The sequence below is a fragment of the Polistes canadensis genome, unplaced genomic scaffold, assembly GCF_001313835.1.
Source record: "Polistes canadensis isolate GaletaPanama2010 unplaced genomic scaffold, ASM131383v1 scaffold_295, whole genome shotgun sequence".
In the NCBI taxonomy this organism is placed as follows: domain Eukaryota; kingdom Metazoa; phylum Arthropoda; class Insecta; order Hymenoptera; family Vespidae; genus Polistes; species Polistes canadensis.
The window spans coordinates 54753-76542 of NW_014569842.1; the positions used below are offsets into that span (position 1 = coordinate 54753).

A 21790-nucleotide genomic window follows, 5' to 3' on the forward strand; every position below is an offset into this window, starting at 1 on the left:
AATCTGTGAACTGTACCACCAATCTTACAACAACCAGAACCAGAATTAGAAAAAAAGAGAAAGAACTCTTGCCATACGGATAATATTTAATCTATATAAACCATTATCCCTTGACATCCTATCCTTCGTATATCTACTATGAATATTTCGGATATCTCAAATATTCAAGAAAGCTTGCTTCGAATGTTCGAAATTTGATGAAAACAAATATTCACATAATCAAGTCGGGGCAATACAGTAATGACGACAATGATAATTAAAAAAAAGTAAAGGAAAATATTCTTTAAATTAAATCATGCATGATAAATTAAATCAAATAATAAACTTATTGTTTGTTTTAAATAAACAATCCGATAATTCGAATCTGATATAAATGATTGTAAAACTAATTTATTATTTCAATTACAACCAAATAAAGTAACAAACAATAATTGAAATAAGATACGTGAGAAAGATTTACACAATCAATTTTATTTATCGACATAAATAACGACATACCAAATCCCCCGTAAGAACTCAATAGATATAGCCAGTTATTACGTTCCTGTACTGACAGCATGTGTCAGGGCCGTATTAGCAAATACGATTACCCCAAGCATTAGAAAAATTTACTCGTCGCAAAAAAGACGACCCGATCGAAAGAGGGTCTTTGAGTGTCCCAAAATTAGCTTTATTTTATTCAAGATTCTTTCCTTTGTCCTGCCATTCGTAAATTTTGAAAGGAAACGTTTTCTGCTAAAATACATGGTCGAATCAAATACTTTAAAGTAAGATTTACTTTCACACGATATTCTCTTTCTTTCTTACTCATTCTTGATGGACAGCTCATACACACTATCTAAAAGCATTCTTTTCCTTCGTTATATACATATACATATACATATACATATACATATATATACAGCGGGGACAATCTGAAAGAACAAGACTCTGCTCCCTATACAGAGGAGAATTCTGCTTCTAAGATTTGTTCTACCATCAGGGTCGTCTATCAGGGATCAACCAGACGTTAACTACTCTAACCTTACAAAATGCTGTTAATTGAACGAACGAAATATTGATCTTTTGTAACGAATACATTAATATAATGAAATTGTTCAATTAGTAGGTATTGTTTGAATTTTCATCTTATATCCAAATAAATTAGACACCTCCTCTTTTTATGAAACAAATTCCGAAATTATTCGACCAATTTAAATACTACAATGTTGTTGTTATATCAATACAATTTATTTTAATGATTATTGTTATTTTATCGAGATATATATATATATATAAAATACTGCAAATATCGACATATTATTTAATGGCAAATCCAATAGAACTAAAAGTGGTAACGAGTTAATCGATCGATCGTTTCTCTCACTCTTTTTCTCTCTCTCTCTCTCTCTCTCTCTCTCTTTTTACATACGTCTATCTCTATCTATCTCTTTGAACGCTGAGTATTTTCGAATTTTCGTCGTTTAGTCCTCTGGCGTTTCAATTAAGTTTGTGGCTTGACCTATACATCGATTACACTAATAATTTAATAATCCCTTCGAAAATGAATAATAAAAAATAAAAAAAGATAGAATGAATGATCACCGAAAGTTAGAGAAACTATATAATTCTTTTTTCTCTTTTTTCGTAGATATTCGCTAAACATAAGAGTGTTGTGTATGTGAGCGTCAAGCACGTAAAGGAGGTCGAGTTCTACTTTTACATACACGTATATGTTTACACAAATATATTTATATATATATATATATATATATATATATATATATACACGTATATAAATGCCACGGATGACATCGTGCTAGAATATACAACCGTGTGTTTTGCGGTACACCTGAAAAGATTTCGAACAAAAGCGAATGAGTGTACGTACGGCTCGAAACAAAGGAACGTTCTCTAATATATGAGAATGCGATGGTCGTCGATGAAATTCGTGCGTATTTTTCGTATTCTTCATTTTCGAAAAAGCCGTATGTGTGTGTGTGTGTGTTTGCTATCTACGCATATTTTTCTTAACATTTTTCATACAAATTTTCTAATATAATTTTAGTTATGTAAGATTAAATATAAATAAAACAGATTTAAATCTAAAAAGACACGTAAAATTTAAGCGATGCGCTATATTTTGTAAAGTTTGTTTCATTTTATTAACAATAAATTAAGTGTTACTTCAAATCGACAATTTGTGTGTCTAATGTGACATAGTTTGAAAGAAGCTTTTAATACGATTATGGTAAACTTTCTGTACACATTTTTTCTCCCTCGAAGTTTTCAAGGTCACTTTTCAATTTAATTATAAGAATCTGTAATTTTTTTTTTTTTTACTTATTCTTTAGCGGATATTGAGATGAATTTGACACAAATATTATAACAAATATAAATATTTTTTTTTCTTATCCGAAAAAATATTAAAAATATCCTAATCGAAAGAATTTTGTATTTACGATTTTATTTTGTACGAGGAATATTGTGTATTACGGTATTTTAACACGCTTTCCGAAGTTGTTGATAAATTATTATTAGTCGTCATTGATATGATCTTTTACATTCTATTAGTAAACAATTTTTTCTTTAAATTTATTTCAATGGAAACAAATGATGATATAAAAAATTCCGATAATACATCGAGGTACGCGAAGAGAATATTAGATGCATGCTTGTTAAATGCGAAAGTTATCTATCAATGCAGATGCTATAGTATAAAAAGAACTGATCAGGCATTTATTAGCCGTTTACGCAAGTGTATTGCAGCTGATGGACACCATTTTGAATATTTATTGTATTAACTAACAATAAGATAAAAAATATTTTTTTTCATATTTTTTCGATTCACAATCACAGATAGAGAATAAATTCTATCTTTCCATAGAAGTACTTTTTCCTTATACTATAATGATATTATAATTTATACTCTCTAAATAATACTATTATATACTATCTTAAATATAATAGTTTTATCACTATTATATAATACTATTATATATATAGTATATAAGAAAGTAAAGTACATAGACAGATATGTAGATTAATATTATAATATAATTTTATCATAGCTGTTATACATACATTCAAATTATTTTTTTATTGTATTTATAAAAAAAGTTGATTATAGCGAATGAAATAAATTATTACGATAATAATTACAAATCTTAAGCTTTATATGCGTCGTTAATATTTACAAGATTTCCTTATCTCTTTCTCTCTCTATTTTTTTGTTTTCACGGACGTCATAATTTTGCAATTCGATGCATATGTAACATTTGAGTAAATGCGTTATGCGAACGAATCCTCTACTACGATAGTGCCAATAACGTTGCGCAACTCCGAGAAATGCGCGTTCATATTGAGCGTTTTCGGTACCCTAGAGTATAACAGTTTCGATTAGGTTCACACATATATGTACATATATACATATATATACTGATAGATTTAAGTATTTGTACAGTAGGAATGTATTTCAGTATTTATACTATACGATATTTAAGTTATGAACACATACATACGTACACAAATAATATATACGCTACGTATCATGACAATTTATTTTCTAAAAGTAGAAATTTCAACATTTGCATTTCTTTAAAGAGAACATTGTTCTTGCCATCTTTGAATTAAAAAGATAAAGAGGATAATGAAAGCGCTTATCCTAACAATAAACTAGCTTTATTCAAAGGATTTAGTGAATACATATGTAATATATATGTACTAATTGTAAGTTTGTAAATAAGGAATATATAGTAGATTTATAACAATAAATCAAATAATAATATAACAATATTTAAATAAAAAATAGTATAGTAATAACAATAATATATAGTTTTAGCATAATGGTAGTAAATAAAAACTCTGTGTGTGTTTCTTTCTGTATGCATTCGGAAAAAAAAATTTTAGTAAAAAATATTCAAAGTATGTTGTTATTTATTTAAACTTTGAAATATATATTAAAAATCTGTCTCCGTTTCTCTATTTTTTTTTTATCATACTCATTAGTCAACCCAAATATATTATATACATGTAAATAATACGTAAGTATATAATCTCACTTTTGAAAATGATTATCTAGTTAGATCTCAATAACAAATAACACGTCGATACTTTGACATCGCATTGTATATTCCAAATGTATATTATTTAATGATTAAAGCAGATATGATTTATTATCAGGAAAATTCATATCTCTACGAGTATCACCTAACGCGGCAAGAACTTTAATTACGATCTTTTTTCACGACTCATAAATTTATCTCTTTGTCTAATTCTTTATCTTTCTATTCATTCTTCTCCTATTTAATGATTACATGTAAAAAAAGATTTTAATACGCGCGTGCGCGCGCACACACACACACAAATGTCAAAAAGAGGCGAAGAAGATGAAAAAATCAAAAAAATATATAACATCAAAGATGTCAGATGTGTTTGATATTCCTAATAAAGATTCGTATTTTCATATTTCAAAAAAATAAAAAAAAAATACGTTGGAAAACAAACAACTATTTAGAAGAGTCCGTTCTCGATTGTTTATTAATTATAAAAAAATCTAAAAGGGATTAGAAAAGAAAACGAAAGAAAATAAAAAGAAAAGAAATGGAAAGATTCCTTGATCGCAATAATGATTAGTTGTGTCAGAAAGGTGATAAAAGAATAAGAAAAAGAATAATAAGATAAAGCAGAAGAGCAAGCAAAAGGGTGGGGTAGAAAGAAGGAAGATGGTGGTGGAACCAGGGACGTATTAAGTAAAGAGGGCAAAATTGGGGGGCGGCTGGTTAGCGCGCTCTCGCGTTGACGTCAGATAGCCGGAGCCAACAGAAGCTCCAGGGAAGTGGTACGCGTTCAACGGGTAAGCTCATCCAACGAAAAAAATTAATATATCATTCGTTTTACATAATCTCTCAAACTTATTGCATAATATACGAGTAGTTGTGTGTGAATAATCTAACGGCGTATGTTAGGAATTTTACAAGAGACATCATCTACCAATCGTGTCGTCGGTTTGTAGCTACGTTTATCAGAGAAGACCATTGAACACTGTGTGTCAGTTAAGATTTCAGAATTCAAAAGAGACAAATATAAAAAAAAAAGAAAAAAAGAAGAAAGAAATAAAGATCAGCAACGTTCGTTTAATTGTTCTAATTTTTTGTCGAACTAAACAATTAAAATCTGACAACGTAAATATGTGAATTAGAACGATGTCTCTGTTTCGTAGATAGAACATGATATGATCGATATTTTTCGAGGCTATTTCGTTGTCACATTCGTGTCTTCTCGTCGTAGTTGGTAGTCGTTTAGGGAGTGATTTTATGATAGTATATATCTAGTTGCGTATTAAGTAACAAATGAAAAGATTGTAATTATTGTAATTATCTTTTTCTCGCATTGTGCAGCAGACACATATTATCGCGAATAAGTCGAGTGGAAAAAATTGGCAGGATTCAGCCAATCGAAGTCAGGGCCCGGCTGTCTCATGACACGATCATGCACGATTGGACACCGAACTTCCTCAAGCAATATCGAGTGATTCACGCGCTTTAAACTCTGATCGATGATTGATTTTATTCCCTTTTTATTTACCTGTATGTATATCATTTTACGTATGCTATAATAAGAGTTTCATGATTTCTTCTTTTTTTTTTTTTTTTTTTTAAGAATTTTAAAAGTTTTTAGAATAACTTTTTATAAAGTTAAGCCGATCGTTAAAAAAGATGATTTCAATACATATAATTGTTTACCTTTATTTTCATTTGCTAATCTTTACTTAATCTTAATCTTTAATCTTTTTTTTTTTTTATATTTAATGAATATTGATAACGTTAATTGTTTTTCTTTATATTAATAATAGTTCAAAAATACGATATTATATATTCATTCGAAGTGATCACGAATACATCTAATTTGTTTGGAAATTTATCCGATATTTTAATACTTCATCGAGTAATATTTTATCAACTGACTACAATAATTTATTATGTACTTTTTGCTTGTGAATTAGTTGATTCTTCGATAACGAATTCGTTTGAGAAACTCGTTAAATATATTATATCATACATACATATGGCGTTCACGCTGTTTAAAAAATATTCATTCAAATGATTTCATTCTCACTTCCATTTAAAATAATGATAAGAATCTAGCTCGTTAGATATTATTCGTTTTTGATGTAAATTTTTCAGATCAAAATAGAAAAAGAAAAAAAGAGAAAAATAGACGCGTCTACGTTCTAATTAACAAGCATAATGATGAAAGAGAGATTGGATTTGGATAAGCCACTTTGGGATCAGAGTACCTTTGCAGGTAGATGGAAACATTTTGCTTGGGTTACGGATTTTCGGACTTGCATTGTTCCCGAAGAAGAAATAATTGCTGCTAAGAAATTATGCGAAGATTACAGGCAAGTGGAAGTTTGTTTAAAATTTGAATGGGAATAGTAGCGTATATATATTTTAAATAAATAATGCTTAATGATATTTTTTAAAAATATTCGAACGTATTCACTACATTATACATGTTTTGGTACAATTTTCATTGTTAAAAAAACATTCATTTGCGTTTAATGAAAATAAAGGTATAGTAATTGAATCTATTTGTTATTCGGAATTAATCTTTATTCATTTTAAAGATATTTAATAAAGAAAATTTTGGACTCTTAACAATGATTAAAATAAATAAAAAAGTCAAAGAACGTGGATTACGAGATAAATTAAAAATTTCAAACCTTTTCTTTTTTTACTTGAATAATTCGAATATTTTCGAAGGAATCATCATCATCATCATTGAACAATATTGTTTTGCAGACTTGGAAATGAGCCAGCTGGTACCACGAAAGAAGAAATCATCTATGCCAAGAAGCTTTACGAGTCGGCCTATCATCCAGACACTGGTGATATACAAAATGTCTTTGGCAGAATGTCCTTCCAGGTGCCAGGTGGTATGGCCGTGACCGGTGCCATGCTCCAATTCTATAAGTAAAAAACATTGACCTTTCATTATCGATGCTTGTTTTAGAAATTATTTTAATCCTTTTACTCGTTTGCTTCTTCACAAAAATATTTCCATTTAATACTTATTCACGTATTTTTTTATTATTACTATTTTTACTATTACAGTATTTTTTACTATTTTTATAATATTAAAATAAATAAAAATATGATAGAAAATTATTTAAAAAAAAATAGTGAAATTTTAATTTTTTATATATTCCAGAACAACCACGGCAGTAGTTTTTTGGCAATGGGTCAATCAGTCATTTAACGCACTCGTTAATTATACTAATAGAAATGCAAACAGTCCAGTGACTACACATCAGTTGGGTGCGGCTTATGCGAGTGCCACAGCAGCAGCAATGATAACAGCGATAGGATGCAAATCTTTTTGGGAGAAAAGAGCAAATCCTTTGATGGCAGTTAGTTGATCGGGTCAATCATTATCTATTACCAACACGTTATATTTAACGGTATCGATCGATAATCCGTTAATCTTCGCAGAGGTACGTGCCGTTCGCTGCGGTGGCTGCTGCTAATTGTGCGAATATACCGCTAATGAGACAAAATGAGATACTCAATGGCATCGAAGTTACTGACGAAAATGGTCGAAAACTTAGTAAATCCAAGGTAAAAATTATACTTTTTCCTTCATTTTTATTCTTCGAGGAATAAAATAAAAATTTATAATATTAATTTTTTTCTAAAGAAAACAAAATTCGTGATATTTTATTAATGTACATATTTAATTTAAATTTAATAAATTTCAAAGATCGCTGCTGTGAAGGGCATCAGCCAAGTCGTTATCTCGAGAATCATTATGTGTGCACCTGGCATGTGTAAGTATAATCTTAAAAAAGAAGATAAGCTTTACATTATTCCAGTAATATTCGCATATATATAAAATAATTAAATATTTATATCATATTTCAGTGATTCTTCCACCCATAATGGAAAGATTAGAAAAATATGCATGGATGCAAAAAATTAAACTTTTACATGCACCCATACAGGTCATGATGGTTGGATGCTTGTAAGTATAACTTTCTTCAAAACTTTTTACTTTTTTTAAAATTTCATTAAAAAGTAACAAAACGAAGATGTTTATACAATCATTGATGACTTTTTCAGCTTAACGTTCATGGTGCCGACTGCTTGTGCGTTGTTCCCCCAAAACTGGTAAGTTTACGCTTTAACAGACAAACTAAAAACAAGACAAAAATCCTCGAGATTTAATCTAATGGTCATAAAAGAAAAGAAGTACACTATCATTGTCGAAGTTTTCGTATCAATATGTTGTTTCTTCTTAGTTCGATCGCAGTCAGTACTTTACAACGATGGGAACCGGAAAATTACGAACTTTTATTGAAGAATTGCGAAGGAAAAGATATACCTAAGTATCTTTATTTCAACAAGGGATTATAATACGCTCAAAGATTCACACCAGAGACGAATAATAATAATTACGTCCTGTTATTTAAGTTCCTCGTGAGAAACTTGTTAGGATTATGTTTGATCTAATAATCTCAATAGAATTGGATTATTGAGATTGATATCGATGATAGTGATGATAATGATGATAATAATAATTTAAATTCTAGATATTACGGTGCTATTTGTTGTACATTGAAATAATTTTGTTATTATTATTATTTTTAATTTTCATTTTTGTTTTTTTTTTTTTTTTTTTTTTTTTTCTAATTGTCTATACGTTTATATACATATAGTTAGCTCACGTAGGTGAATTAATCAAACGTTTCTCAGACACATTTACAAATATTACATAGAAACATTCTCGTTGAAAAAGCAAGCAATCGTCTGGTAGGATGAACCAAGCAGTAATAAGAATAAACAGTGACAATAAATAAACTGGTGCTTTGTGCTATAGGAAGACAATATCTTTTTGTCTTTCGTATGCTATTAACGCGCAAACGGAGGCTAAGAGGGGCAAAAAAATGAAGAAAATCGTTTAATTAGTAATAAATAAGTGCTCGATCGTAACTTTTAAATGATTATCGATAATTTAACATATCTTTTTGTTGTTGCGTTTCACATCTCAGGCAATAATAATTATTATTCGAGCTATTCATTGACCAAAGTATTTAACTCCACGAAATAAAAAGTAAAGAACTTTTATAATTTAATATACATACATATATATCAATATATTGTTTTTAGAAAATTTCTTCTACAATATTCGTATATTCAAACAAAGAATTCATTGTTACGGGTGTAGTTTTTATGTTACATCTATATGATATAAAATTAGTTATATAATATCAATTTGAAATAATTTAATAATCAATTGTATTTTATTTTACACAAACATAAGATAAAGTCATGATTAATTTTTTATAATTAATAATGTGAAGTATTATATAGAGTATGTTAATCAAATTTTATATTTAAAAACATTTATTTCAAATATAAAAATTTAAGTACATCAGTCAAAGTATTTTAACTATAAAATGAAAAATAAATTTCAAAAGAGTGGAATTAATCCCTTTGGATTGTGAAAAGGCTCAATTGTTACTTTAATAGTGTATTTCAAACGTGAGAAACCATATCTAAAAAAGAAATAACTAAACTAAAGTAAACTAAACTAACTAGTCATATTGCACGAGAACACGCCGGTTCTTACAACGTTGAATTAAAATATATAAAGAAGAATGAAAAGAAAAAAAAAAAAAAAGAAAAATATGCTGCCATGTATATTTTAGTAAAATCTCAGTAAATATTACAAAAGAAATTGTACCGAAAATGAGATTTTGTTTTAGAATTTATTACATCCTTCACTTGTATTTTATATTTATTATTATTCTTTTTTTCTTAAGAATAAATAAATAAAAATTGTTCACTTATATGTTAGGCCTCGAGTGTCTAGGTTGTTGATTTTGTTGTGGTATGTATCCAATACGTTCGTGAATTTCATTTTGTGGAACTTTTCCATTCCAAGAAGGAGGATTAAAATTTTGTTGCCTCTCAGCTTCCTTCTTTGCTTCGTGTGCCTTTTTCATAGCTTCATATTCCTGCAAGTCGTCCAATCGCAATTCGATTTTCGTTGGATTTCGTCGAATCATTTTGTTTCAATCTATTTTAAAAATAATCTGCGAAAACGTGATTACGATTACGTTCAATTTGATATGGGACTGTACATTATCCTATCGAATAATAAAAAGATTATTGGACGTTTTTATCAATAGCCAATGAACGTGCTCGCTCATTCAAAGAAGATTGAATGGAAGAACACGTAATTCACTTGAATTTGCCATACAAAGATTTACTTGTTCTTTTCTAATATTCGTTTGATTTATTTATGAATATTAAATATAGATGGATCAAATATTTCACACAATGTAAAAGATAATTAGAATAATTATAATAGTATTTTATTTGAAAAGAAATTAAAAGAAAAGTTTTATTCAGAATTTATGGGAGTGCCCCGAAGGACAAAAAACGATTTAACTATATACGGACCTGATAAGGTCCATAAGATGGCGGACAATACCGGAACGGAGAACCTAGCAGTATAAATTTGAAATTATGCTGGAATAATTAGAATGAACTGATAATTGATTCCCTTATTTTCCGATCGTATGATATTTATTTCGTAGGACGAATAAGTTAGAAAACTCGTACCAATTTTGATATTGTTAACTTATAAGAACATGCGGGTGGATTGAGACTTCTGACCGCCGTAAACACGTTTCTGATCGAGTGCTACAATTTTCGTTAATTCTTCTACGGCGGCGAGCACTCTTCTATTGTAAATTATTAATTATTATAAATCGGACAGCGGGGAAGGTAACGTCGGTACGAGAGGATGCTTTACTTGGAAGATTATGTTGAAAGTACGTAAAAACGAGACGTGCTTCGTTTTATCCTGCTTCACGAGAAAACTTACTAACCTTTCCGAATACACCCTCCCTCATAGAAAACATTTCATAATTTATTTTTGAAATAGTTTTCAATTTTTATGTTGTATCTATCGATGAAAATACCACAAATGACACCATCTAACTTTCTACAGCAACGAACTTTTAACGAGAAAGAACTACATTTCTTCGTTGAATGTTTTATAATTTTTAGGTTAAGAAGATATTTGTCGAATGATTAGTAGAATTGTTACTACTTTTTTAAGCTTTTTCAAACATTTTAATAGTAATATGAATAATATTAACATATCTGCGATCGAATATTATTATATATTATTCAATTATTTGTCAACTGTTATTATTTTAAGCATGACAATTATAATGTTATTTAATTTGGTTATGTTGACCTTATTCATTTATTTTTTAGTGATAGAGCATCTCCCACAAGAATTAAGGGACCGGTTCACTGAAATGAGAGAAATGGATTTAGGTGTACAAAGTATGTATTCTATGCGATGCTCTCATGCCTGTTTATATAAATTTGTATGTATAGAAAAAGAATATTTCTTCAGTACGCTCTTAATATAAGGCTGCTTTATAGTATGTTTTAATTGTTTTCAGATTCTATGGATAGTTTAGAGAAAAAAGTTAAGACATTCTTTTCAAATGCCAAAAAGATGAAGCCTAATGAAAAGGAAGCAGAGTATGAAGCTATTAGAAAAGAATATTATAAAACTTTAGAAGATGCGGATGAGAAAGTACATTTAGCCAACCAAATGTATGATTTAGTAGACAGATATTTAAGAAGGCTAGATCAAGAGCTGCATAAATTTAAAATGGAGCTAGAGGCCGATAATAAAGGAATAACTGAAATTTTGGAAAAAAGATCTTTGGAGTTAGATCAACCCTCTACGAATAGCAGTCAAAAAGAAAATCATTATAGTTTCACGCCTAGTAGATCGCGAGACAATCATGGTCATTGTAAGTTGGGTATAGATATTAATTATGTCTGATCTTAATGTGTCTTTAATTTCTGAATTATAAATACTAATTAATATTTTACAGCTCGATCAGAGAAAAGGAGAGATTCCAATACGTCTTCTACTTCTATAGAGAAACGATTAGCAATAGAAAAAATTCCTCCAAGTCTTCCTGAGTCCCGGCCCACATCAACTAATTCTGGACCAATAATAGCACCTACAAGCGTACCGTCAACCCCATCTGCTATTGTGAATTCAGTTGGCTCTGTGAGCTATAATCTTGGCCATATAGGCGCTGGTGGTAATGCCATAGCAGCAGCTGCTTCTCAAGCTATAGCTGCAACGCAACAAATGCAACAAGGCAGGCGGACAGCTAGTTTAAAAGCCAGTTACGAGGCCATTAATACAGGTGGTGTCCACGCTGCCGAATTTAGTAGGGAATTAGCTGGAGCTGCTCAGACTGCTATTGCAGCTATCCAAGAAACAACTAAAAAGCATAAAAAGTATGCAACCTTTTAGTGTCATACTATAAAAAGTTATTTTAATTTAATATTTACTACTTAATGTGATGTTATAATACAGGAAAGTAACTGCCATTCCAAGCTCAAGTGTCATTGCTGCCACGGTTCAACAACCTGTATCACCACCAATTGTAACAACGACAACGACGACAACGGTTACGGATTCAGATAATCCAGATTGGACGTATGATCCTAATGAACCAAGATATTGCATATGCAATCAAGTATCCTATGGAGACATGGTTGCTTGCGATAATTCAGACGTAAGACAGTCTTATTATTTATAAGTCATTTTTTTCAAATCTTTTTATATTTAATATATTAAATATTGATTATCTTTGGTTTTTAGTGCCCTTTCGAATGGTTCCACTACCCATGTGTTGGTATTACTGCACCACCAAAAGGGAAGTGGTACTGTCCTCAATGTACATCTTCTATGAAGAGACGAGGAGGTCGAAAAAATTGATTTCACTATAATTAGTGGATAAGCTATAAGGATGGATTGCTACTACCTCTTAGGAACTGTTTATCGGGTACCAACTTAGTTAGGAATCTGTTAATTTTCATTTTATATGACTTTTTAAACACGTTAAAGTTTAAGTCATTACTTTTTATTCGGGCTTGGTCTTGCGTATTTAAGCTTTGAGTTTCTGTTTAGTTAAACAGAAGGCTGACCAAGAAAAAGAAATTTAGTGACACATTTGATCTTTCTTGCTGGATTTTCTTTTTTACTGTGTTTTGTAGGAGAACTAAGGAAGTCAGTTGAGATGATGCGAACAGTAATTAAAAATTTACTGTTGAATTTTATTATTAATCTTTTAATCCATCTTTTTCTTCTTCTTATTTTTCTTCTTCTTTTTATTATCATTATTATTATCATCATTTAAGATGATTTATAAACTTTTCGCATCATCCTACACTGTAACCACTTTTAGCTAGTTTCTATAAATTCACATTGGAAAATAAAATTTTTTTCTCTTGACTAAATATACGATCTATGGGACTGATAATAATAATAATAGAAGGAATACGAAATTAATTTTCTCGAAAATCGACGTATCTAATTTTATGCTACGTCCTTAACTACAAAATTTCATCTGGTATGATATATAATTATTAGTTCGAAAAAGCTTAAATATAGTCCACTCGATTCATTCGTTAACTATTTTCAAACGAATGAATGGGCAAGGCTAATAAAAAATTCTAACATACGTGTTTTACGCTTTCAAAGGGAAAAAAAGTATTAAAAAATATAAAAAAACGGAAAAAAAACAAGGCAAGGAAAAAGAAAAGGAAAAAAATAAGAAACAGTAATGAAAGAAAGAGAAAGAGAAAAAAAATATCATTACTGAGACTACTAATTTCAAAAAGAAAAATTGTAGCGATTTCATGTATAAAATAAAATGAACGATGCAGAAATACTTCAATTCATTACTTGTTTATCAATTTTTATTTGAAAAATTTGCTTATCTCTATATCAGGGCTTCTTAAAATGTGGATTGCGACCCCATACAGGATCGCATAACTAAATTTGGAGGTAGAAGAAATGTTAGCAGAATTAGAACATTTTTGGCAGCATAACGACCGAAAATAATTAAAAACCAGTTTAGCAATTCCACACATATAGTACGTCTGTGAGTTTACAATAGTGAAAGAGAAGATAATATTCGGTCTATATTCAGGGTCGCAAACATATTTGCTCGGATAAAGAGGGTTCTCAAGTGAAAGAGTTGGAGAAGCCCTGCTCTATATTATCCTTTAAAAGTCCTTTTTCATTGGAACAAATAATCGTCTTTCTATTTTTTAATTTCTTAGAAAAACGATCGTTTTTTTGTTTCCTCATTCTTCATTTTACTTGATTAGAGATGAATATTATTTTCTAATCTAAGTATGTGTGTTGTATGTTAACAAAAGTGTTTATTTCTTCTTATTTTTTTTTATCGTGTAGAAAATTTAAAAAATAGAAATTAAAAAATATCAATAAAAATTATGCCTACTTGTCCACAAAAACGTTTCGTACGTGTTGGTGCAAAGAAACCATGTGACCGTTTTCAAACTTCCTATGAACGCTCTTATTATTATCAAAGTCAAAGTCCATGGTCATTACAAAAACAACAACATAATAACGTACGATTTAAAACCGAATTTGAAACCAAACCAATAAAGGGTGACGAATCCTTAGAACATTACGTGTCGTCTTACAATCAAGATTACAAACTGAAATTGATCGAAGACCGATCTGAAACTTATCGAAGATCATCGATAGCGGCGAGACCTACGTTGAAGAATTTGTGTGAAAAATTTAGGAAGGATCCGGTACGACCATTAACCCATTCAACGACTACCGGTTAGTCGCAATCTTTTTTGTTTTCAAACTCATCAATAGTTTATTAACTTAATTTTTGTATAAATCGAAATTTGAATCAAAAATGATAAGGGTCGACTTACATGACAAGAACAATTCCATTTGGGTCATGGACTTTATCACAGAGCAGTCCTACAGATGATGCAATTTGTCCAATAGTAAACACGGGCAAACACGAATTTCCTACGATTGCTTTGAACAAACTTGGTTTTTATAAACATTTAGATCCATTGGTAAGCATCACTAAGATGACGCACATTAATTTTACAACGAATAAAAGAGCCAGTAATGTTGTTGGAAAAAATATTAACAAAAAATCTAAATGTCATAATTTTCTACCTAAAAGTATACCTACGAAAGGTCCCTTGCCTTTTCCACGTTGTACTCCAAATCCTCCTTTGATTTATCCGAAAAGATTATGCGTAATACCGTATAAAGGATATACTAGCACTTACAAAACGCATTACGATTATGTACTAACAAATTTGACATCTTATCACGCTGTCGCAAAATTTCCGACTGTTTTCAAATTGTCGCGGAACGATGTTTACAAGACACCTTCGATGTATTGTACCGAGCAATGTCACGTGGGCACTGGTTGGCCAATTAGAGCGGCTATAGATCTTGGGCCAATCAAAATGCGTCCACGACAGAGCGCGCAAGTGCAGACTTCCGTGTGCGATTTTAATTTTTGCAATACGTCCTCTCATGTTAAAAAGATTTAAAATTTTTCGTTTTATAATTTTTTGTTTCTTTTTTTACAAAGTTGATAAGAAAATATATCTTTCTATAATTTAAATATTGCTACTCGTTTTTCTCGAAATTATTTTTGTTTTATGAACATTTATCTATGAATTTACAATATAATATATCGAATTGCTAAAGCTGTTCATATTTTTCATTACAAGAGTGTGTTATTTAACTATAGCAAAGGATGCGAAAAAAATATGAACTATAAGTGTAATCTTTTTTTCGATCTAATTTTAATTAAAAAAAAATAAAATTTTATTGTGGGTTGAGACTCTAAACTTTTCAACCTACCTATGTATAAATTATACCATTCTGATATTGTCTTCGATTATTCAATATCGAATTATCGAATTAATTGTCTATATTTTTAAATTGATTTAATAGAAAGTAAATGATATTTTCGCATAGACATAGATTTATGACAAAAAAGAAAAATAAATAAATAAAGATGCGGATCGATTAGAGTTAGTATTATCTTATAATTTAGTCTTCTTTAAATGATTTTTCTAAGTTAAATTTTTGAAAGAAATTCATATTACATGCGATGGATGAAGGGCGTACGATATCTCAAATTGTAAAAAACAAAAATAAGTTGATGAAAATGTCGAACAAGGATATAAATTTAAAAGAATGCAATTTAGAAGAACGAATAAACATTGACGAGTCATTGTGGGATCAAAATACTTATATCGGAAGATGGAAACAAATGTCTTTCATTAGCGATTTTCGAACTATTTTTGTGCCGAAAAAAAAATTATTTGAAGCTAAGCAACTTTGTCACGATTATGCGTGAGTAATAATAAAAAATATCATAGATGTGATTTCTCGAGAAATTCATGCGAGGATGATTGAAAAGTTCTGATACTTAACAAAAAAAGATGTTTATTTAAAAAAAAATGATGCGTTTGACCAATGTTCTTATGTCAGGCTTAAAACTCTTCAACCTATCCTCGTATATGTATTGTATGTATACTTACAGTATATTTTATGATATATATCTATTACATAAAATGTATTGTAAGATATAAAAAGAGTTAGATTCTAGGCTGGGAAATGAACCAGAAGATTTGACAAAAAAAGATATTATTTATGCGAAGAAACTTTACGACAGTTCCTTTCATCCCGATAATGACGAACTGATGAATCTCCTTGGTAGAATGTCGTTTCAATTTCCTGGTAACGCCATTCTACTCATGACAATGATGACTTTTTACAAGTATAAACAAATGATTGTTAATATTTATCTAAATGAAATTGACCTCGCATATTTTACTCTTCTTTAGATCTACAGCTGCACTCTTAAGCTTGCAATTAATTAATCAGGCGTTTACTACTATCGTTAACTATACAAACAGAAATATAAAAGCCAATGAGATAAACGAATCTGAAAATGATACCACAGTAGAAGCCTTTATATGCAGCAGTGCTGCTAGCTGCATGACGGTTCTTGGATTGAAGAAAATGTTTGTCTGCAGAGGACCAATATTCACGGTTAATTTATGAAATATTTCTTTTTTGTAGTACAAAAGGTAATGTTATAATTATTAAAATATAGCGACTGATTCCATTGGGAGGATTAACGATTGGAAATTTGGTTAATTTTGCTGTTATCCGACGAAAAGAAATTAGCAAAGGAATTCCTGTATGGGTTATTCATGAAGATCATTTAATGAATTCAAAAGTTGCTGCGATTAAAGCAGTCTCTGAATGCTTTTTTACTAGAACGTTAACTGTGACTCCAACAATGATTATGATTCCAATTGCTGCAGAGTATATAAAAGGAACGTGTTTCTATTATCGTTGTCCATGGATCTTATTACCGATCAAGCTGAGCTTATGTCTTGTTTCGTATGTTTCTTTTTGTTTTAGAATATTATAGTGTATCTATGAAATATATATATATATATATATTTAATTATATTATGCCATATAAATAGTTTGCTAGTGATGATTCCCTCGGCACTGGCATTATTTCCACTGTGCAAGTAAGAGAAATTTACTTATGTTTCTGTAATTATCTGTAATAATAAAAGCTGCAATATTTTTATTTTTAATATATTTAACAAACAAATTTTTCTGTGGTAATATAGTTCTATGAAACCAGATTTAATGAAGATATATCCACTAGAGTATAGTGAATTTAAAGAGAAGATCGGAAAGGAAGAACTGCCGGATAGAATTTACTATGACAAAGGATTGTGATGTGACATTAAATAACACATCAATATTTCATTATCTATAACAATAAATATTTTCAATGCATGTAAAAAAAGTGTATACGTATATTTGTAATAGTATAAAATTTGTCTTATTACCGTTAAGTATGACATAATCAATGTGTGATATCTAAATTTTTTTTCTTTTTCTTCATTTTCATTGGTATTGGTCCTGGCATCTTGAACACTGTACTGTAAGATAATCGTAATTAGAAATCCAATTCTTTAGATTATTATCGCATATCGTTGGATAAGTATACTTACTGGCACGTGGTACAAATTGGACTAAATTTACAGAAAACTATAAATAAAAAATATTATTTAATATATCTTAGAAAAAAAAGTAATATATATTGCATGTTTAAAAATTGTCTTACTTGATAAACAGACAGAGCATACGTAACCAATATCTACAAGTTCTTGATGACAAAAGCACGCTGCACGGTAATCAACCTCTACTGGAGGAGGTAACACTAATTTTGATCTAACACTAGAATCTGGTAAAAAAACCCACTAAAAAAAAAAAGAAAATTTTATTATGACTTTTGTTTTTTTTACTATACACTTTATCTATAAAGTTTAAGCATACTAATAAATACTGCAGTAATCCATTTAATTGTGGTACTTTTAAATAATTTCCACCAGTTATATCACAGCCTTGTTGTAACAATGTTAATTCTTGATCCAAGCTACATACATCCAGTATAACACCCTAAATAAATGTAATCAAAAAATATTCGCATTGATAATAATTTATAATAGCTGATTTACAGTATATAGAATACAAACCATTTTCTGTGCCGTAAAAAATATATTCATATAATTCATGTATTGCATGGTAGAGTCATTACTTGCAGTGATCACGAGTATTCTTGAGCAAAATTTCTCATCTCCATCTTTATCCTGAGATACCCTTGAAATATAACATAACGCCATAGAAAGTGCTCCAGAAATAAGACTTTCTCCATTCAACGAAGTATCTGAGGGTATTTGATTAACGAATAGTTGTATCTGTCGTCTAACGGTACGTTCTAACTCTGTAAATTTTTCATATTGCCCATCTATTTGACGTATATCATTGTCCTTATCAGAAGGATATAAAAACATAGCTCCATGTCCATGACAAGCCATTACTGCTAATTGATTGTTCGATGCTTGCATTAGATGTGCATTTGCAAATACGATTGTTGAATCCAAACATTGTGTTAATATTTTTGCTTCTTCCTTAACTATTCTCTGTAATGGATTTACATCTAATACAACAATTAATAAATTCTTTTCTTTCTCTGTAAAATAAACAATTATATTACTTCATAACCTTAACAAGCAATCAATAGTAAATTTAATTATTTAACAGCTCCATTCTCACCAATTTTTTCACTAGTTTTCTCAATAGACATATTTTTATTCTATTATTTATTTATACAATTTAAAAATATTTTCAATATTTTATATACTTTTCTCCATATCTTTTAGCTTTAAACTGTAACATAAACTACAGTCAGATTGCAGAATGCGGAAGCATAATAGCAAATATTTAGTACCTTAACCTTAAAAATATGAACGAGGAATTTTAAGGTTAATACATTTGTGTGTTTACATAATTTAGATTATTTATTTATTATATTACAAAATATTTAGAAAGGTTAGAATTATTAAATATTTTAATACATTTTAGATGGAATAATATAGTTTTACTTAATTACAGAATTCAAATATGTATCTAACTGAAATAATATTAATGTACAGAAGAATTTATATTTAATTAATTATTACTACTATATATAATAGCGCTATTGATATTTGAAAATAATTATTATTATATCAATATGATAGATATATAGATATGGAACAAAATCAATATTTTTTTTTTACATGAATAAGTCAGCCAAATATTCTTCAAATTCTTCTTCTCTTGATCGCTCTACTGATTCTACGGGTTTCTCTTTCCAAATATTAGATTTCTCAATTTTCAATTCTTCATCCACAGTATTATCAACATTTTCAGCTGTTGAAAGATTTTCATTCTCTTGAATTCTTGTATTATTAGATGTATCATCGGATGTACTAGGTTTTTCAATATCAAATTTAGGATGTGATCCTAGACGTTTTAATGCCTTGTTTCTTTTTACTTCGCGCTTTTGAGATCGATAATTTAATTTCATTGAACATTCTGGGCATAGACCTTTGTATTAAAAAGAAAATTATATTAAATTACATGATAAAATACAGTCTATTTATTTAATTACTGTTAAACTTACGCAATGTTATTAAAGCATTTTTTTTTTCCCCATGTTCAATATAACCAAAGTTAACTTCCCAAGAACGAAGGTCTTCTTTTAAAGTACATTTTTTATTGCCACATTCAAATTGTCCTTTGCCTATGATCACTTCCTTCTCTGTTCTCCATCTCAACGCAACCTTCGTAAATGAAAATAAAAATTATAACACATATTTGATTATTTTTATCTTACTATTTTGTTTTATGATAAAATAGATAAAGTATTAATAATAAAATAACATACCTTATTGTATTTATAATAGGTCAAATCACAGATACAATATTCTTTAAACAATTTATCATAGTATCTTTTAGCTAATCGAGCTTCCCATGTACTAGGTTGATCTTCATCCTCATCCCACAGAAATTTATGATTCTCTTTGATAACATCATAGTCTCTCTTATCTCGGGACCTCGAAACACAGGCCGAAACGTCAAGAGCTGCTTAAGGTTTATAATGTTATGATCTAGTTTTTCATAATTAGATACCGATAAGTACCTAATGTGTATAAACGTTATACAGAAAGTACTATTTTCATATGAATGAAATAATGAAATGAAATTAATATAAATTTTGTAATAAAAATTATGATACTATACATACGTGTCTCGCTTTAAAGATGTTACAGTTTCTCCTTTTAATAACAGATAGTCATTTATAAGCTTTTTATGTCTGTCGTAAGCAGATAAATAAGCGTAAGCTGGGAACATGCTTGTTAAGAAATTTTTTATACAAATGTATAGAATAACTTTATTTTAATTGTATATCATAGAATATTTAATTATCATATATTATCATTAAATAATATTTTACATTTTTTGCACGATTTTTCTTCCAATATCTTAATGATAATATATATTACTATAATGATAAAGACGTTTATGCCACTACTATATAATAAACAATAATGGCTAACTAATACCACAAACCAAGTATTTCATAGAAATAACTGCGATTAAGAATCATTTTACTACGATCAAAGAATACAGAACTGCATGGAAGGTCACAAGTTCCCTTTTTTACCTACCCAGATTCATCTTAGTTACTACTGGGACCATTAGTGGGCGATAGTAGATACTTAAAACGATGTCAGGTACAATGCTATCAAAGAATACACACTGATTCTGTGATAGTATATATAGTATATTTATATTGGAATAGAATTTTAAATAATTATTTTTAATTTTTAGTATATAAACATGTGTGTGCATTCAGAAATGCATTATACATATATTTTAAAAAGTAATCATTTTTAAGGCGTTCAAATAGATGAAAATTTACTTTTTAGGAACTGCAATAATAAATATTTTTTCAGCCGCTTTTTTTGGACGTGCAGTGCGGTCCGGTAATATAAAAATCATTAAAATTTACTTACTTTTAGTGTAAAAAATATTTACCGAAAGTTTTCAAAGAAATGGCAAAGTTGTACAATTTACAGCATTGCATTCTCTTACATTTTATGAATTTTTGCAGATTTATTTATAACTCGAAAAAGTATTCTACGCGTAGACAAAATAGTGTACTTTAATTTAATATAAAAATCATTAAAATCCGCGCGCTTGCTATAAGTATAAAAAATATTAAAAGTATATTCACGGGAGCAAATTGCAGTTTAATGTTAACTTGTAGAAAATCATCCAAAGGCCATAGTATACTATATCGTTGAATTCGTATTTATATGGGCTATGATACTGTAAAGTAAAAAATACTAATTGTAAGATTAAAACATTCAGAATTAAATCTTATCAGGGAATTATTGCATATTGAACTATATTTTATTAATAATTTGAATAAATAAATCTTCGAGTACAAGATCTTAAGTGGTACCTA

The 21790-nt window shown here is 29.1% G+C and overlaps 5 protein-coding genes and 1 long non-coding RNA gene across 12 annotated transcripts; 3 read left to right on the forward strand and 3 right to left on the reverse strand.

Moving 5' to 3' along the window:
• Window positions 1-3028: 3028 nt before the first annotated feature.
• LOC106791309 lies at window positions 3029-15318 on the reverse strand. The gene is made up of 3 exons (XR_001382162.1): window positions 15068-15318; window positions 6707-6950; window positions 3029-3358 (listed from the first exon to the last, which is right to left on the reverse strand). It is a non-coding gene; the product is annotated as an uncharacterized LOC106791309 (long non-coding RNA).
• LOC106791308 (sideroflexin-2) lies at window positions 4739-9732 on the forward strand. 4 transcript variants are annotated; one of them, XM_014756849.1, is made up of 10 exons: window positions 4739-4834; window positions 5379-5567; window positions 6165-6382; window positions 6786-6956; window positions 7195-7393; window positions 7476-7601; window positions 7744-7810; window positions 7905-8004; window positions 8103-8150; window positions 8282-9732. In XM_014756849.1, the coding sequence occupies exons 3-10, from the start codon at window positions 6228-6230 to the stop codon at window positions 8394-8396; spliced, it is 981 nt and encodes a 326-aa protein (XP_014612335.1). In that variant the 5' UTR covers window positions 4739-4834; window positions 5379-5567; window positions 6165-6227; the 3' UTR covers window positions 8397-9732. The 4 variants fall into 4 exon arrangements, with proteins under 4 accessions (XP_014612335.1, XP_014612337.1, XP_014612338.1 ...); XM_014756852.1 differs by having other exon boundaries at window positions 4757-4834; window positions 5424-5567; XM_014756850.1 differs by lacking the exon at window positions 4739-4834 and adding an exon at window positions 4864-5300.
• On the forward strand, window positions 10612-13781 carry LOC106791307 (inhibitor of growth protein 3). Of its 2 annotated transcripts, none has more exons than XM_014756848.1 (6): window positions 10612-10822; window positions 11274-11389; window positions 11468-11827; window positions 11912-12329; window positions 12409-12610; window positions 12697-13781. In XM_014756848.1, the coding sequence occupies exons 3-6, from the start codon at window positions 11473-11475 to the stop codon at window positions 12811-12813; spliced, it is 1092 nt and encodes a 363-aa protein (XP_014612334.1). In that variant the 5' UTR covers window positions 10612-10822; window positions 11274-11389; window positions 11468-11472; the 3' UTR covers window positions 12814-13781. The 2 variants fall into 2 exon arrangements, with proteins under 2 accessions (XP_014612334.1, XP_014612333.1); XM_014756847.1 differs by having other exon boundaries at window positions 10795-10822; window positions 11274-11345.
• Window positions 15319-16188: 870 nt separating the features above from the next.
• On the forward strand, window positions 16189-17680 carry LOC106791300 (sideroflexin-1-like). The gene is made up of 5 exons (XM_014756840.1): window positions 16189-16251; window positions 16508-16953; window positions 17018-17310; window positions 17400-17447; window positions 17553-17680. The coding sequence occupies exons 2-5, from the start codon at window positions 16711-16713 to the stop codon at window positions 17662-17664; spliced, it is 696 nt and encodes a 231-aa protein (XP_014612326.1). The 5' UTR covers window positions 16189-16251; window positions 16508-16710; the 3' UTR covers window positions 17665-17680.
• LOC106791299 (general transcription factor IIH subunit 3) lies at window positions 17474-19243 on the reverse strand. Of its 3 annotated transcripts, none has more exons than XM_014756839.1 (7): window positions 19048-19243; window positions 18468-18964; window positions 18268-18390; window positions 18056-18191; window positions 17943-17979; window positions 17778-17870; window positions 17474-17495 (listed from the first exon to the last, which is right to left on the reverse strand). In XM_014756839.1, exons 1-6 carry the CDS (start codon window positions 19076-19078, stop codon window positions 17795-17797), a joined length of 900 nt encoding a protein of 299 aa, XP_014612325.1. In that variant the 5' UTR covers window positions 19079-19243; the 3' UTR covers window positions 17474-17495; window positions 17778-17794. The 3 variants fall into 3 exon arrangements, with proteins under 3 accessions (XP_014612325.1, XP_014612324.1, XP_014612322.1); XM_014756838.1 differs by lacking the exon at window positions 17474-17495 and adding an exon at window positions 17608-17698; XM_014756836.1 differs by lacking the exon at window positions 17474-17495 and having other exon boundaries at window positions 17710-17870.
• Window positions 19244-19276: 33 nt separating this feature from the next.
• On the reverse strand, window positions 19277-20894 carry LOC106791303 (protein FRA10AC1). The gene is made up of 4 exons (XM_014756842.1): window positions 20564-20894; window positions 20204-20372; window positions 19940-20099; window positions 19277-19863 (listed from the first exon to the last, which is right to left on the reverse strand). The coding sequence occupies exons 1-4, from the start codon at window positions 20668-20670 to the stop codon at window positions 19550-19552; spliced, it is 750 nt and encodes a 249-aa protein (XP_014612328.1). The 5' UTR covers window positions 20671-20894; the 3' UTR covers window positions 19277-19549.
• Between the last annotated feature and the right edge of the window lie 896 nt (window positions 20895-21790).